Genomic DNA, 14,336 nt, shown 5'->3' on the forward strand with positions numbered 1-14,336 from the left:
TTCCTGTAGCCATTAGAAGCTATTTTAAGGGCCACAAAATGGGGCATTGGTTCTTACCTGATACGCCCCTTCTCTGGGCAGGTGGAGAGAGTAGTCATGCATGGGTTAACTCAGCCAGTAACCAATAGAACTGAGTCTACCAAAGTGATGTCATCGCCTCTGAGGAGTGTCCTCCCGCTTTCTTGACGAAGGAGATAAGTAAACTGCTGTGTGCTATTCGATTGCTCTCAATTCCTTGATGCTCCAGCATTTCTCCCAGATCTCCCTCTGCGAACTAGGTCAGAGCCTGAAAGGGTGGGGATGACCGCTGTCTCCACCTGCCCAGAGAAGGGGTGTATCAGGTAAGAACCAACGTTCCATTCTCCAAAGTTGGTAGAGACAGCCGTCATGCATGGGACGTACCAAAGCTAGGCCTGTCCCCAGCTGGAATGTGACTGGGTTAGGAGCTTGAAGAGGGAAGAACTTGTTGAAGGATCTGTCGTCCGAATGCCGTATCAGCCGAAGCGTATCTATCCACCTTATAATGGCGGATAAAGGGAGTAGAAGTAGTCCAGGTGGCCACCTTGCAGATCTTCTCCACCGAGGCCTGCCTTGTCCATGCCACCGACGTAGCCACACTGTGTGTGGAATGCTCTGTGATGTTGGATGGAGGAGTCAGGTGATGTGCCAAGTAAGCTCTTGAAATGGCAGATCGGATCCAGTGCCCAACCATAGATGGAGAAGCTTTTAGCCCCTTATTGGTGGGAGGAAAAGACATGAAGAGAGCTTCAGTGCACCTGAAGATGGCTATCTTGGCGATATAGATCTTAAGAGCATGTCGCACGTCTAACCTGTGCCATGTGCGTTCACATCTGTGAGAAGGATTAGGACAGAAATTTAGAAGAGTGAAGTCTAGAGATCGATGAAAGGCCAAATTTACCTTTGGAACAAAAGTGGGATCAAGGCGAAGGACTACACGGTCCGGGTGAAATACACACAGGTCAGATTGGATGGAAAGGTCCGCCAATTCCAAGACTCGCCATGCCAACATGATGGCCACCAGAAAGGTTGTCTTCAGTGTAAGGTGATGCAATGAGGCTGACCTGAGAGGTTCAAAGGGCGGTTCAGTGAGAAAGTCAAGGACTTTGGCTAGATCCCATGAGGGGAAACGGTGTATGACAGGAGGGCAGAGATTAGATGCGCCCTTAATGAAGTGGCAGACATGAGGGTGCAAGGAAAGAGGCTCATCCCGGTGAAGTGAGAGAACCAAAGAGAGAGCAGACACCTATCGCTGTAGGGTGTTTGGTGAGAGCCCCTTATCAAGCCCCTGTTGCAAGAACTCCAAAACCTGGGGGACCGAAGCCTCCAGGGGGTGGCATCTCGAAAGCGGCACCAAGTAATGAAAGTCTGCCATGTTGATTCGTAGATTCTGTTAGGGGCTGGGCGACGAGAAGCCTGAATAGTTCAAATTACTGTCTCAGAAAGGTTAGCCGCCCTCAAGACCGCTTGTTCAGCTTCCATGCGGTCAGACAGAGCCAGGACAGGTCGGGATGGTGAATGGACCCCTGATGAACAAGGGACGTTATCAATGGAAGACGCCACGCTGGGCCTACCAAGAGATTGACCAGGTCCACAAATCAGGGTCGGCGCAGCCAATGAGGGGCGATTAGGATGAGTTCGGCCTCTTCCTCTATCATTTTCTGAATCACCCTCTGTATCAGGGGGAAGGAAGGGAAGGCATACAGGAGATCGTGAGGCCACCTGCACCTTAAGGCGTCAGTCCCTTCTGCGTCTGGTGTCGTGTAACGAGACAGGTACCTGGGCAGCTGCTTATTGATGCCATTGCGAATAAATCTAGCACCGGAGTCCTGTACCTGGATGACAGCTGTCTGAAGATGCGACGGTTCAGGCTCTACTCCGCAAGATTGATTGTTGTGTGGCTCAACCAGTCTGCCCAGGTATTGTCGGTGCCTGAGATGTGTTCGGCATGGAGAGAGAGAAGATTGGCTTCCACCCAGATCCCTAGGCGAAAGGCAGACTCCATGAGAGATACCGCCCTCGTTCCCCCCTTGGCGGTTGACGTGCGCCTTGGCTGTTGTGTTGTCTGTCCAAATCAGCACGTGTGTGTTGAGAAGTGAGGATTGGAAATGAAGGAGAGCCAGATGAATGGCCCTCAACTCTAGCCAATTCATACTGTGGGAAAGGTCGGAATTGGACCAGAGACCCTGAGCCACTTGATCTTCCAGGTGAGCGCCACATCCCGTTAAGCTCGTGTCCATCATGACCAGACATGGAGGTTCCCTGAAGAGGGACCTCTGAAAAACGGCCGGGGAGATCCACCAGTCCAGAGATTGGATTACCTCTGGTGTCAACCTGACTTTCACTAGGGAACAGCTGCTGTTGGTTTTCTGAAATGGCAGAAGAAACCACTGAAGGCAGAGGCTGTGAAGCCGCGCCCAAGGAACGATGGAGAAGCATGTGACCATCTTCCCCAGCAGTTGAAACAGCTGGAGAAAAGGGACCAGCTGTCTCCTCTGCACCTTGTTGGCCAAGTCTCTGAGGATGATCTGGCGTTCCTGAGACAGGAAGACCTTCCCCTGAGAAGAATTGATGAGGGCTCCCAAGTGCACCAGACGTGAGGTGGGGACAAGGTGACACTTCTCCTGATTGATGGAGAATCCCACCTCCTGAAACACCTGTAAGGTATCCTGGAGATCCCAAAGAGCCTGGTTGTGTGACCTGGACAATAGGAGAATGTCGTCCAGGTAGCACATGATCCGAATGGGTCTGGCTTGCAAGTGGGCTGATACGACTGACAGGAGTTTGGTGAAAACCCTTGGGGCTGATAACATCCCAAAGGGGAGGGCCCGATACTGAAAGTGACAGCCCGCATAGACAAAGCGTAGGAACCGTCTGTGTTGCTTGTGAATGGGTACGTGGAGGTAAGCCTCTATGAAGTCCACTGATGTGAGGAGATCGTGTTTGCGCACACTCTTCAGGATTGACAGGAGAGAGAGCATTTTGAATCTCCTGTACCTGATGAATTTATTTAGAAATTTGAGAATTGCTCTCCAGCCCCCCGTAGACTTTGGCATGATAAAGAGACGAGAGTAAAAACCCCATCCCACCTGGCCTGGAGGCACAGGTTGAATAACCCGAATGTGGAGCAGATGGATGGCCTGCTCTACTAGGAGCCTCTTGTGAGGGTCCCTGGAGATTGGGCACATCACAAAGTGGTTCGGAGGGCTGGAGCGCAAGTCCAAGAGAAGAGCGAATCTCATAGTGGAACTGACCCACGCGTGGTTGGTGATGTCGTCCCAACAATCTGCAAAGGCTGCTAGACATCCCCCATCGGGAGATCCTCCAGGCAGTCACTTCTGCCTCGTATAGGGGCAGTTGATATTGTCCCTGAATAACTTTCTGGGCTGGAGTCTCTGGTTGTTTCTGCCTGATCTGTTGGAGAAGGAGGGGCCCTGTCTGGGAGAAGCCTGACATTGCGGGAGTTGGAGGAACCCTTGTCCTGACCACGAAAGGGCTGCCTACGATAAAGGACTGATTCCGACCCTCCTGCTTCTTAGTGGCCAGTTGCAGGACTTTCCGCTTATCCTTGGACTCTACTAGTAGAGGTACTAAGGGAGGACCAAAGAGAAGGGAGGAAAATAGAGAGAGGAGGCCAGTCTCCACTTGGCTCGGGTCTCCGACTGCCATTGCTTCAGCCAGAGGAGCCAGCGAGTGGTGATAGAGGATGCTATGACTTTGGATGCGAAACGGGCCATGTCTGAGGAAGCATCTGCGGTGTATTCTAGGTCCGCCTTCAATTTGTTAATGTCCCTGCGAGCCCTAGAATCCTGGGCCGGAAGTCTCCCTTGAAGTTGCTTAGCCATAAGAGAGAAGAGCGACTAAAGAAAGAAGCAGACATAGCTGCCCTGACAGGCCAAGCCGAGGCTTGATGTCCCTTGACCAGAGTATGTTCTATTCTCGTCTTCAGGGCGAAGAGCCTCCTCAGGAGCTGCCAAGGCTGCGTTAGGAGAGGACAAGCTAACTACAGGTAAGTCAATAGAAGGTATTTCTAGAGCCTTGGTGAGTTCTGGTCCCATGTTATACAGGCGCTTGCCCAAGGTATTGGGGAGGGGGCCTGTACCTGGTGATGCCCATTGGTTCTGGACCATGTCTATGAAGAGTCTGGGCAATGGAATCACCTCCTTTTCCACCTTAGACTGGATGAAGACGGGGTCAGTGGTGTCTGCCTTGTCTGCTTCCATTCTCTGAGGAGCCTTGGGTGAAGGAATGCCAGCGATCTTCTTGGCCTTCAAGAGAAGAGACCGAAAGACAGCCAGTTTAAAGAGACCGACAAAGGTAGTTGGGTCGGGGGGAAGGCTCTCGTCTTCCGTAAAATCTGAATTCCGTGCAGGGCGTTCCTCCTCTCTGAAAACCGATGATTGGCAGGATATGCCAGGTAACTCATGCGATGAAGAAGCCGAGAGATCACTATTCCTGCATTTGGAACCAGAAGAAGAAGATGACCTGCGTGGAGTAGAATGGTTAGAAGACCTGTGCTTAAGTCCTGTTGCTATGCCTCGTTCAATGGCCTCAGATATGATATCAGCCATGCCAAGTGAATAGGAATGGCGGCAGATGGGGGAGAGATATCATCCTGCTACAAGGGCTTCCCATCAGGAGTGACGCTCCTGCCACCCTCGGATTCATCCCCACTACAGGCCAGATCGCCTGTGCCCCTGGCTTCCTCAGGTTGGATAATGAATGCTACAGGGGAGAGATCATCCTCCAAATCAGAAGATAGGTCAGGAGGAGGACTAGGTTGAACAGTCCTCTGGGGCTGAAACAGATGGGATTCCATGTGTTTGGTCTTGCCCCTGGCCTTTTTAGGAGGAACCTGAGTGGCATTGCGATCTTCCTGAGAAGGTGGATTGGCTGTGGTCCTGTGACTAGATCTGGGAGCCTTGGAAGAGGGCTCAGTGGGGGGAGCCTCTGGGGCAGGTCTGCACTTATGGGTCTTGGATGAAGGAGACTCAGTGGTGGGAACAGGGGCCAGGGTAGTTGGAGGAACTCGTGGCTCATAGGCAGGAGAGGAAGCCATGGCCTGTACTCACGACTTTGTTGTCCTGGAGGAGAGAGTCAAAATGGCCGCTGGAGCGTCTTCGTGCCAAAACAAAATGGTTGCTGAGGCTACAGAGCCTATGGGCCAGGCGCCATGAGGTAGCCAAGGCCGCGGAAGGAATGAGGGCAGTGAGGGCCCTGAGGAGAGGCTGCGGAGTCGATGATGGTAGCAGTGGCGGTCTAGCGGCGATGGAAGCGCTTAGTAGCGCCGGTGTGTGCAGCGCTGGCGCTTTCCTGGCAGCCGTGACGGCGTTTGGTGGTGAGGGAGAGCCAGCAGCACTAAGCGGAGCCTCCAACGGCCAGTGCTAGGCAGCGCTGCATCCAGGGAAGCCTTTGCAAGCCGCAGGCGAAGTCAAGAGGCTGAAAGCCTCCAAAGAAACCCTGACAGTCCCTCTCAGGAAAGCCCGAGGGCTAATTGAGAGCCCTGGCTCTGAAAGGAGCTATTATCGACAATCCGTCCTTCACTAGGAATTTAGAAGTAAAATTTTTAGAGAAGCCAATTAAAATAGATTGAGGCAGCCAATTCAGTAATTTTAAATAGGTAAGTTGAGGAGAGAGCAATTAGCACAGCCTGTTCCGATCAAAATGAGTCTAAAAAAGCGGGAGGACACTCCTCAGAAGCGATGACATCACTTTGGTAGACTCAGTTCTATTGGTTACTGGCTGAGTTAAGCCATGCATGACCGCTGTCTCCACCAACTTTGGAGAATGCTTTAATTTAGGCAAAATCATCTCTCTTAACTATTACGGTAAAAATGGTTGTAAAATCAGACCCAGTCATATGATGAGTCGCTTAAGGACCACATCATTTAGCCACAGAAATTCTGGTCCCAATTGTGATAAATTGAGGTCAAGTTGTATTGAAAACATTTCCAAATGCCTTTCATCATGTAGAAGCCTTCCAGAGCTTCTTGCAATACAGATAATACATTATCTTGAACAACATCGTTAAGAATGTGAAAGCCCTACAGAACATATTAGCAAACTGTTGTTACAGAACTTGGGAATCCTAACTCACAAAGTCATAATTCTCTTAAACAGTGGAATATTTTCAGTCCCCGACACAATTTCTGATGAACTTTTTCTTGAAAGGTGGAACAATGAAAGCAACTACTTGTTGTATTCTATTTTCAAACCTCAAACATTCATAGAATTATTTCTCTCCATGGAACCCATTCATACTTACATAGTGCTTGCCTGAATTGTAAGGCTATCCCAGTGAACCTCATTATTTAGAAGTTTGGGTCGTCTCTTGAAGGAACGTGCTGCCAGCACTGCTTCTCGAGAAGCAGCAGCATCACCCCCTCCTCCATGCCAGTTCAAGACCACACACCTGCCATTTTCACTACCCAGAATTAGGTCCACTGAGGTAATCTGAAAAGAAAAAAGATTATATTCGGGTTTCCCATCCTTCAGTTCATTTAAAGTTATATTACAGAGTAAATTACTGTTTTTAGTATGATGTGTATGCATTTATAAATGAGTCCTAGCCATTACTTATTTGTTTCTAGCAGAATCCTACCAAAATACAACAATTCTCTGAAAGCTTAGGTTGTCGTTTTACAAAGAAGCATTTGTCTATTTTATGCTCTTTTTACTATAATTTGTGCACAATCTTAAAAGATGCCACTATTACATTCTATTACATTCAAGAGCCAATTTATTTCAGTTGGACTCTTCCTGTTTTTATTTAGATTTTAAAAAAATTTTTTTTAATAGTTTAAAACAAGTAAATAAGTTAAAAAAGAAACATGGAAAAAGCTTAATAACATACAAATGAATAAATCGGATTTAGGAATATCTAAAGGTTATAGCATTCTAATATATGATGATATTAATGTCATTATAACTTTTCCAAAGATTAAACTCCACAATTCCTTTTTCTGAACTATATATGGTGTAGTGGTCCTGGCTCCAGTTTTTATCTTCTTTTGATTTTTCGCAGAAAAGGCATCCTACTTTATTAGCTGATGATTGTTCACACATTCTTGAACTACAACCAACAACATCATTAATATTTTTATAACAACTTGTAGAACATACCTCAATTTTTTTCCCCACGTCTTCTGTTTTTGCCACAAATTTGAAAGTGAACTTTTTTGTCTTACCAGGGATAAGACACAATGTTCCCTGTGTAGATGGTTCTAGGATGTCACATTTTGGATAATTTTCTTCCACCACACAATACTGATTGTATTCCTATGGTAAGAGAAAAATAAGCAGAAGTAGACAATGCAAAAAATAACCAGAAGCCCCGCACCAACAGCACCGCCCAGCAGGAGCCCACTTCTGCGGCTGCTTGCCACCGCTCGCATGCATCACTCCCAGCCTCCATTTTGCCATCAGAGCCTTCCAGAAAGCCCTCTGAAGCTGAGAAACGGGCTCTGGAATGACGTGCATGGAGTCCCCGGATTCCATTTTGCCTTAATGGCCTTCTGGAAAGTCCTCTGCAAATGATAACAGAGCTCCAGATCAATCCAGGGCTTCTTTTTGGGGTGGGGTTTATTTTAGGGGAAACAATACATACCATGACAACTACCCCATTCCATTAAGCACATATGAATCATAAAAGCAATATTTTTAAAAACATTACCTGATTACTGAAATTGACACACAACTTAGAAAATTGGAGAGGATGCAGACAGTCAGCTTTCAAATACACATCAAACTGAATTGGTACGTCAACATGAAAACTTGGAGCAAGAAATTTAGCTTTACACTGCACTAGATTTTGGAACAAAACAAAATCAGAGGACAAGTATGTTACCAAAAACAATGAAATATTTTATATTTAGCAACAATATTTAACAATTTCTATCTGATACAGGTAGTTCTCGTCTTACAACCGCAATTCAGCCCCAAATTTTTTCTGCTTAGCAAGGCTGTTGTTACGAGATTTGCACCCCATTTTACGAACTTTTCTGCCACAATTGTTAAGGAAATCACTGCAATTAAGTGAATCATGTGGTCATTAAGCAAATCTGGCTTCCCCCATCGACTTTGTTTGTTGGAAGTCAGCTGAAAAGGTTGCAAATGATGATCACATGACCCTGGGACCGTATAATTGCCATAAATACATGCCATCTGCCAATTGCCTGAATTTTGATCATGTGACCATGGGGATGCTGCAAAGGTTTTAAGTGGGAAAACTGGTCACAAGTCTGTTTTTTCAGGACCTTTGTAAGTTTGAAATGTCACTAAATTAATGATTGTAAGTCAAACACTACCTGTATTAGATGAAGGTTGACAGAACTTGGATGTTCAGACATAAGCAGAAAGAGGTGCTTTTGAACCTAGCGCTCTGCTGAAAGCACATTCAAAATATAAACCATTTTTTCTCATACTTAGCTTGTTACTACAACTATTTCAATTCCCTCATCTGCATTTTTGTATGCAGATGTGCACCTGCACAACTAGTCTGCTGCCCAGAATATTGAATAATATTGTATTTCAAAGGTACAGGTAATGGTACATAAAATGGCCACTAATCCCGTGCAAGAATTTTACATGAATGGTAAGATTATCCACACTGCAATTTAGCAGGAAATTAAAAGCAAATATGAAAATTTGGGTATAATTTTGTTTTTAAATCTATGACCCATATCAAAGGAATTCCTTATAAATATATATGCTTTGGAATAGAAATCTTTACAGAGTAGCCTAGGATGCAATTTAAAAAGCTGTTAGAGGTACCTGAGAGGGCCTTTGGTAACGAATGGCTACCAGTACACCTACCACATTGTAGCAGAAATTATATTTTATTTGGATGAAAAGTTATGCATCACATTTCATGTTTTTTATAATGTAAACTGCTTGGAATTGTTTTTGTTGTATATAAAAATACAGTAAATCAAGAATAAGAAATATTTGACTTTTAATAAAGCATTCCTCTACAATATATTAGTGCATTTCAGATATTTTAAAATATATATACTATTCTCATTTTGAGTTCTCATTTTGTATGTAATATGAACTTCATTTTATAAGAAAAGGAAATATGGAAGTATTTATGGATTTAAAATATATCCTGCTGTTTTTTCCTTCCACCTTTATAACACTAATTCACACAGGTGCTACTTTTTTGTTATAAAAGTTTTAATACATACCAAAAGGAACAAAATCTTGTACTTCTATTGTAAAGATATTGTTGCCTGCCAGGGATACTCTATCAGCCCACAATTTCTGTGCAGCTTTTACAGAAGCAACATCACAGTCAGATTCAGGATCTGGATTCTCATTCTAAATTCAAAACAAGATTATTTAAACTGATCAAATCTATGCATAGAGCTGGTAAACTCTGCAGATTATTTCACAGAAATTTGCTTCTTTCTACTGACCATAAGAACTTTGACCAGATTCTTTTCTATTCGAGATTTCTGATCTTCTTTCAAAGTAGATGCTTCAATAAAACACATATTAATATGAATAAATAACATCAATATGTTATCTTTAAAATAGTCCTCTAAATGTTTGGAAGAGGAATTATATCCAATATGTTATCTATACATTGTAGAAAACTGAGCAACTATTAGGTGAATAAAACACTAAATCATATAGTAGATTAAAAAAAACCAGTAACTATATTTGGGTGAGTTCAGAAGCCATAATTAATCATTAGATGAAAATGTTATAATGTAATTTGAGCTCATATGGTTGCTGTTCTTGAAAATAAGCATCAAAAAATAAAAAGCTTCCATTTTATTTAGTTTAACTACAGCTAAATCTCATCCAAATCATAAACTCTATTTAAATTTTAGTATAGTTAACATAAAGCAAAATTCTACAATATTACTTTTCAATCACCTTGTGATTGAAATCACCAACCAATCACTATCCCATAATTAAGAATCACATTTTTTTAATAATGATAATTTTAATAATGATAATTATTTTAATAATGATAATTAATCTAAGAAGAGTAACAGAGTTGGAAGGAACCTTGGAGTTTTTCTAGTCCTGTCCCCTGCTCAAGCAGGAAGCCCTATACTATTTCAGACAAATGGTTGTCTAATCTCTTCTTTAAAACCTCCAGTTTTGGGGCACCCATAACTTCTGGAGGCAGGTTGTTCCATTGATTAATTGTGCTAACCATCAGGACATTTCTCCTTGCTTCTTTCCTTGATTAGTTTCCATCCATTGCTTCTTGTCCTGCCTTCAGGACAATAAAATAAAAGTGAGAATAAAAGCTTCTAAATTCTCCCAGTCATACAAGAGAGGGAGACAGGGATCTTGTGTAACATCAAATCCCAACACTTATAAGACATTATATACTTTACTTTAAACCTATTGCATTTATATCCACATCAGCATTCCATCAAGAGTAAACTGAACACCTGGCCTATGTCTGAACATACTTCCTTTCAGGTTTCAAATCTTTGGACAGCATTCAAAGAATAAATGGTGTCCCACATGGGAAAACATGAAGCACAAAATGGTTTGATTTTTATTACGGAGGACACCTTTATGCCTGGACAACAAAAAATTACAATAAATTTATTGGGAGTTCAAGGAATAAAAGCATAAAAAGAAAGTATGCCTTACTGCTCTTTATTCACATTTTTCTGGGCTTACCACATTTATCCTTTACCATAAAATAATATCTGTTCACACACAATTCCAAATGCCTGCCAACTTGCCCACACTTGCTGTTAATAACTCTGATTGAAAACAGAATTAAAATGCCTTGCTTACCTCTGCCCAGCAGCTCTAATGAGTATGTAATATAATCTTTTATTTGGGCCATTAAATAGGAACATTTAAGAGCAGTGGACAATATAGAAGTCAGGAGAGTCCACCATCCTTCACTACGGTAATCACACAAAACATAATCAAGGAGCCTAGAAGACAGAAGATTTAAATAACTTAATATATGTAATACTTTCTATAAAGTGAAGAGCCAACCTGAACTATTAGTCAAGGGACCAAGCTCAAAACCAGGAGAGTTCTAGTTGCGCCTTAGGCACAAAAGCTGGGGGAATCTTCGCCAGCCATTGCCTCTCAGTTCAGGATGTCACTTCATTATCAGATTATTGCAACATCTCTATATAGGGCTTCCTTTAAAGATGCTTCAAAATTGCAGTTAATTTGACATCTTGCTTTAGTCGCTGCATCAGTAACCAAGGAACTTGGTCAGTTACCAAGGAGTGGTGGCTTAAAAAGCCTTATGTGGTTTAGATATCTCCTCCAACTCCATAAATTTTCAATTACAATTGGCCCAACCTGAGTTCAGTCTTGGGAGTGGGAATGTTTAGGGTTCCCATCCCATGTGACATTAAAAGACAATCCTTTGCTGTGGTGGACTCACTATTATGAACATTGTTGTGGCCTGAATTTATCTTATAAAAGACTCTTGTGTCGGCAAACCTATGAATGTGGTTATATCAGGCTACCTTCAAGGTTTTTTTAAAAATGGTTTGGTTTCTCTGAGCTAATTGTTTTTATTATATTTGATTTTATGGACTGTGGAAAATGAGGAAAGTTTAGAGATTTATATTATTGTGTTGTAAATTATTTGGAATCTTTGTATTCCAAATAGTTTTCAATAAAACAATACAAAGTTCAAATGTTCCCATAATCCCACAGTCTGTCAGTGTATTTATTTGTGTAATAAAGAAGTAACTATAACTACTTGATGACCTGCTGGTGATCAGTTAGCTTAATATACATTTAGCAAATGTATATGGTGGGTCTACCATTTTATAAGTTGGTCAACAATCTGGTGTTGTTAGAATTAGGGTTAGTACAGGCATTAATCCTGAAAAGGGAAAGCTGCAAAACAGTTATCCTATAATTGGTCCTACTTTAGAAAAAGACAAATATTGAGGATCAGAGCTATATTATGTATACCATGAGAACTTGTATTTTTTTGTAATAATTTGAATCCCAAATTATATATTTCACCATATTGATGAGACAGAAAAATCTAATTCTCATAGTTTCTAGGTATATTAAAGTATTTAAAACTATGCCATACTACATTTATAAAGTCACACTTACTTCAAAGCTTTGGTGTAATCTTTAGCATAATAATATTCTTCACCCATCTGAACCACTGAAAAGAAAATGAGGTTATTTCCAGTACTTTAACACATTTAAACATCTTTTAAAGATGTGTTTGGAAATGAAACTTACTCAAGTGACTTTTCATTCTTGGACACTTGTATCTCTTGAATTGCGTTACTGCATTACTCAACAAGGTGATTATTAGCTCCTAATAAAAAAAAATTGGCAGTTATATTTGGACTTACAAAAACTAGAAACTATAAACAGAAATCTAACTTACAGAATGGAGAACTTTCTTCTCTTTCAGTTGCAGTGCTAAGATTCCCACTTTCTCCTTTTCAGGATCATTAAGATCAAAACCTGCATAAGACAATGAAAAATCCATTTTAATGAGTTTTGCTGCAAGAGGGGTACATTATTATTACAACTGTTAAAGAACATGCTTAGTTCCAAGCCAGGAGTACATAGATTCCAAACACTTCTGTAACTTAGGAGAAAGAATGTTTGGAATTCTATCATATTCTTAGTTCTTTTGACAAGATTCATCTAAAAGAATCCCTGAAGGAATTAAATGTATCTGGAGTATTTTCAAACAGCTCCTGCAAGAAAACAATATTAATAACACCTCATCCGAAAACCTCATAATTGTTTCTTAGCAACAGCTAATTTACTCAGGCATTTCTAATAGGCAATGTTCACTTTATTTATGCTACTTTGCAGATTGCAAATAGGAATGCATGTCTTGTATCACATATTTGCCGTATGGCATTTATTTCAATTTTTTTAATCTTTATTCTCTTATGTGTAACATTTAAGACCAGACATTGAAACTGTAATCTCTCCAAATCTCTGCATATGCAATAAAATAAATAAATAGTTTTTCCATGGACTCTAATTCATTTCAATATGCAGATCTATTTTCTTCACTAACATCAGTGTAGAGAGTATAAATAATGCAAAGTGGATAGGGCAATATATGAATGGAGCCAAAATTTTGCAATATTTCCTGGATTTTAGATTTTTTTTAACTATTATGCCTGTTTTAGGGCCACACCACACATTGCTCAGATGTTGCTCATTTCAAAACTGTGCAAAACCATGATAGTAATTTTTTAGGCATCTCAATCACAGTGGGACTTGAAGCAGTCCTCAACGGCCTTGGAGTTATAAATTGCCCATCCCTGATGTAGTGAAACTTGAAATTTGCCATGAAGCACGCTCATAACCTCCGGTAACTATTTCATCTGACTGTAAAATATTAGTTCAAACTTTAAGCCATGTTGAATTATGACTACTGAAGAAGTGTTTAAAAAAACTACTTCGGAGAAACTGTTTTTAAAAAGTGTCTACTGGAAAACATCAACTAAGTCATATTTTTCTGTTGCAGTAAGTTGTTAAATATTTAGGAAATACGTATTAGGGGTTCCTGATATATTTATCATGAAACCCAAGCCTGGGTTTCATGCCCAGCCCTACAAAACCAATTAATTCTCTCTTTTTTGTTATTGTATTTACAATACAATAGCAGAGTTGGAAGGGACCTTGGAGGTCTTCTAGTCCAATCCCGTCTAGGCAGTAAATCTTATACCGTTCCAGACAAATGGCTATCCAACATCTTCTTAAAGATTTCCAGTGTTGGAGCATTCACAACTTCTGGAGGCAAGCTGTTCCACTGATTAATTGTTCTAACTGTCAGTAAATTTCTCCTCAGTTCTAAGTTGCTTCTCTCCTTGATTAGTTTCCACTCATTGCTTCTTGTTCTACCCTCAGGTGCTTTGGAGAATAGTTGGACTCCCTCTTCTTTGTGGCAACCCTTGAGATATTGGAACACTGCTATCATCTCTCCCCTAGTCCTTCTTTTCATTAAACTAGACATACCCAGTTCCTGCACCCCTTCTTTGTGTTTTAGCCTCCAGTCCCCTAATCATCTTTGTTGCACTCTTTCTAGAGTCTCCACATCTTTTCTACATTGTGGTAACCAAAACTGAATGCAGTATTCCAAGTGTGGCCTTGCCAAGGCATTATAAAGTGGTATTAACACTTCACGTCTATCCCGTTTATGCAGCCTAGAACTGTGTTGGCTTTTTTGGCAGCTGCTGCACATTGCTGGCTCATATTTAAATGGTTGTCCACTAGGACTCCAAGATCCCTCTCACAGTTACTACTATTGAGCAAGGTACCACCTATACTGTACCTGTGCATTTCGTTTTTCTTGCCTAAATGTAGAACCTTACTCT

General features: G+C 41.8%; 1 protein-coding gene across 4 annotated transcripts in view; it reads right to left on the reverse strand.

Moving 5' to 3' along the window:
- Window positions 1-14,336, reverse strand: part of TRAPPC11 (trafficking protein particle complex subunit 11) — a 44,735-nt gene that overhangs the window by 9,899 nt on the left and 20,500 nt on the right. For all 4 annotated transcript variants that reach the window (XM_014051958.2, XM_014051956.2, XM_014051957.2 and 1 more), the window contains exons 12-20: window positions 12,380-12,459; window positions 12,229-12,307; window positions 12,094-12,148; window positions 10,789-10,934; window positions 9,435-9,496; window positions 9,204-9,336; window positions 7,691-7,821; window positions 7,141-7,296; window positions 6,284-6,471 (exon numbers count right to left, since the gene is read on the reverse strand). In XM_014051958.2, the coding sequence (XP_013907433.2) occupies window positions 6,284-6,471; window positions 7,141-7,296; window positions 7,691-7,821; window positions 9,204-9,336; window positions 9,435-9,496; window positions 10,789-10,934; window positions 12,094-12,148; window positions 12,229-12,307; window positions 12,380-12,459 (1,030 nt within the window). The remainder of the gene's footprint in view (window positions 1-6,283; window positions 6,472-7,140; window positions 7,297-7,690; window positions 7,822-9,203; window positions 9,337-9,434; window positions 9,497-10,788; window positions 10,935-12,093; window positions 12,149-12,228; window positions 12,308-12,379; window positions 12,460-14,336) is intronic.

The sequence above is a fragment of the Thamnophis sirtalis genome, unplaced genomic scaffold (genome assembly GCF_051295495.1).
Source record: "Thamnophis sirtalis isolate CommonGarterSnake01/CBP01778 unplaced genomic scaffold, rThaSir2_p1.2 scaffold_10, whole genome shotgun sequence".
NCBI lineage: Eukaryota > Metazoa > Chordata > Lepidosauria > Squamata > Natricidae > Thamnophis > Thamnophis sirtalis.